This window comes from Arachis hypogaea, chromosome 5 (genome assembly GCF_003086295.3).
Source record: "Arachis hypogaea cultivar Tifrunner chromosome 5, arahy.Tifrunner.gnm2.J5K5, whole genome shotgun sequence".
Lineage (NCBI taxonomy): Eukaryota > Viridiplantae > Streptophyta > Magnoliopsida > Fabales > Fabaceae > Arachis > Arachis hypogaea.
This window is the reverse complement of record NC_092040.1, coordinates 90,708,543-90,711,869: the sequence shown is the minus strand read 5'-3', so window position 1 is coordinate 90,711,869 and position 3,327 is coordinate 90,708,543. Positions and strand designations below refer to the sequence as shown.

At 29.4% G+C, this 3,327-nt stretch overlaps 1 protein-coding gene across 1 annotated transcript; it reads left to right on the top strand.

Annotated features, from left to right (window-relative positions):
• The first annotated feature begins 2,032 nt into the window (after positions 1 to 2,032).
• LOC112801854 (miraculin-like) lies at positions 2,033 to 2,971 on the top strand. Its single transcript, XM_025844797.3, has one exon. The coding sequence runs from the start codon at positions 2,083 to 2,085 to the stop codon at positions 2,734 to 2,736; it is 654 nt and encodes a 217-aa protein (XP_025700582.1). The 5' UTR covers positions 2,033 to 2,082; the 3' UTR covers positions 2,737 to 2,971.
• The last annotated feature ends 356 nt before the right edge of the window (positions 2,972 to 3,327 follow it).

Genomic DNA, 3,327 nt, shown 5'->3' with positions numbered 1-3,327 from the left:
CCAGTATACATGCTCGTGTTAGTTTTTCTCTTCTCTGCTGAGTTCTGTTTTCTGATATTCATGAGACAAAAATAAATTGTCTCATAAATTTCTGCTGCTGTGATTCAAACAGAACCTGAATTGAAATTTTGTTTAAAAGGGTAATAACTGCAACTAAAAGGAAGGCATAGATTCAACCCCCTTCTCTAAGCCTACTACAACCTTCAGCCTCCTCCTAAGAATTGTTCTAGTTCTGTCTCTAATACTATGTGTATATCAAAATCAGCTATTAGTATAAAATACATATTAAAATATAAATACATATTATACAAATAGTATTTTTGTGTATATATATATATATATATATATATATATATATATATATATATATATATATATATATATATATTGAACTTTGAATGGTTTAAGGTAGATAGATATTTTAAAACCAGTGGAGGAAGATACTAATTACTTGAAGCTGTAAGCTTTTAATTTTAGTGGCTGCGGTAATGTGAATAATTAGTATCGGGGGCGGTAATTGTTGAAATTATAGATGAAACCTAACTTGTTGGAATGGGAAGAGGAATTGAAGAATATGGCGTGCAAATATATATATATATATATATATATATATATATATATATATGAATGATCTTCGAATCACTAAAAGTCGTCGTAACTTATTTAAATTCAAGATTCCTAAAATTGAGGTCAATATTATTGACTAATTGACCAAACCATGCATACACATAAGCCTCACTAATTACTTTACGTCATTTCATTTCATTAGAAAGAGTTACCTTAACAACCTATTAGGCTTAGCTAATATCCTTATCTTCCAATACTTCATTTGAATTTTCACCTTCGTCATTTATGTTTATCATTATATATATATATATATATATATATATATATATATATATATATATATATATATATATATATATATAAGGGGCCGATTATTGTATGTTTCGTATGTTTAAGTACAAGTTACATTAGAAAAGACAAGGTATTCTACGAGCTATATATAATAATCTCGGACATCACAGAAGCAAAACCAAACTGGATACGCTATCCAAAAAGTAGTCATTAATTATGAACTTAGGACAAAAGAAAATTAAGGGGGAAAGAAAAAAATGCAATTTCAATTAGAGTGTACATATCAAAGATTGTTTCTAAGACATTTCCAAATGAAGAATAGCAATACAATTTTGTATATATGCATCTGCTTCTTAATTAGCTTGCTGACTAAGATACTAACTACTAACTAAAGCATTACAGAACATTCAGTAATAATGCCGATAATTGCGTGGAATTCGATCTAGTATAACCTAACAAGGAAAACTCTATCGGCCAAAATAATTGACTTGAAATTTATTTTCTTTTCATTCCATGCATAATTATATATGTTGCTATATGGATTTTGTTAACAAATATTTTAAGAATTTTTTTGAATTATAAAAAATTATATTAGAAGCCATTTAATTTAGTCTGTATTAAAAAATTATTAAAAAAATCCTAAATTTCTTAAAATTTTAATTAAATATTTCTATTTTAAGTTTATAAATAATGTTTTTAGAATATTTACTAATAAAATCTTTGATATAAACTATGTTGAAATTTAAAATTTTCACATGTCGTAAATTTAATGTTGTAGACTCTTATATAAGTGGAATATATTTTCTCAATTTTTTTAATTATTGGATAAGAGAAAGGTTAGGACGGGTCAATATTTTTATTAAAATCTAGCCAACACTTAATCAGTAAAAAAGGTGACTAATTTTACATTATTAGATATAATTTTATACTATTAAAAATTCTAATAATAACTAATTGATAACTATAAATTATAAAATCTGTTAGTCTCTAACACTCTTCATTTAGTAAAGTATAATTTCTCTTATCTTATACTTTTTAAATAAAATAAAAAATATGTAAAAAAATATTAAATAGTAAAAAATTATACTTTAATCAATAATTAAAAAAAATTGAGAAAATTCATTCATTGTCTGCTGGCTATATATATCAATATATGTGCTTTCCATCAACCAAGATTTGCATACGCCACATCATAACATATCAGTTACCATCATATCAACCAAAATGAGGTCACTAGTGTTTCTTTTTGCTCTTCTCTTTGCTTTGTGCACGCATCCATTTCTTGGTGAAGCTCAAGGAGGGCCAATCATGGAACTAGTGATTGACACAGATAACAATACTCTCCAGGCCGGCAAGGACTATTATATCCGCCCGGTCCCCACCAGCCCATCCATCATTTGTCGCCGGCCGCCATGTCCAGTTGGCCCCGGCTTTGCCCTTCAATCAACAACACCAAACAAAACCTGTCCTCTTAACGTTGTGGTCGTGCGTGGGACAGGTCAGGCAGTAACATTCACACCGGTTAACCCTAAAACAAATAGGGAAATCTACACTAACTCCGATTTGAACATCAAATTCGACGTTAAGTCGAATTGCTCTGAATCCACGGTGTGGAAGTTAGTGAATGATGCTTCCAGTGGACAAAGGATTGTGACAACTGGTGGTGTTATTGGAAACCCTGGAAAAAACACAGTTAACAATTGGTTCCAGATTCAGAAGGATGATAATGATTACAACCTCTATTTCTGTCCTAAGGTTTGTGAAACTTGCAAGCCAGTTTGTGGGAACATTGGTGTGTTTCAAGATAGTAATGGGAATTCGCTTGTTGCTATCACTGATAAACCATACAAAGTTCGGTTCCAGCCAGTATCTTCTTAAATCGATCAAATCAAAGCTCCAATTAATTAATAATGATATGACAAATATATAAAGTATTTGCATGTGTATTTCTTTGTTTTTATTATATAGTTTGTAACTTTGTGACACTGATATTATATTGTTCAGTGTTGGCTTGGATTTGTTGATGATATGCACAAGAGATGGAATAGTAAATAAGTCATCTAATAATTAGTGAAATGCATCTCATGCTGGAATAAAATTGCCGTTCATGTCATGTTGTTATCATTAAAGTCGAATAAACTTGATTAATTAGAAACCTAATTTACAGTAGCTTAGTGCAAGCACTCCAGCTCTTAACAATTTGAATAAGTCAATATGATGAGAATAAAGGGATAATTATTAATAATGACTTTGAGTCTTTGACTTATGTCTGTTCTATCTGACCCTTGGTGCGTGGTTTTACTAGGGGATATATTTTTAATTTTCTGGTTAGTATCATATAATATATAGACTAAATACATTGACCGAAATTGGTGGTGGTATTTCAATTTTAATTTTGCAATTATTTTGCTGATGCAAGTTAATCTTTTCTACTAGTGCTTCAATCAAACTTAATATATATGAAGGCTC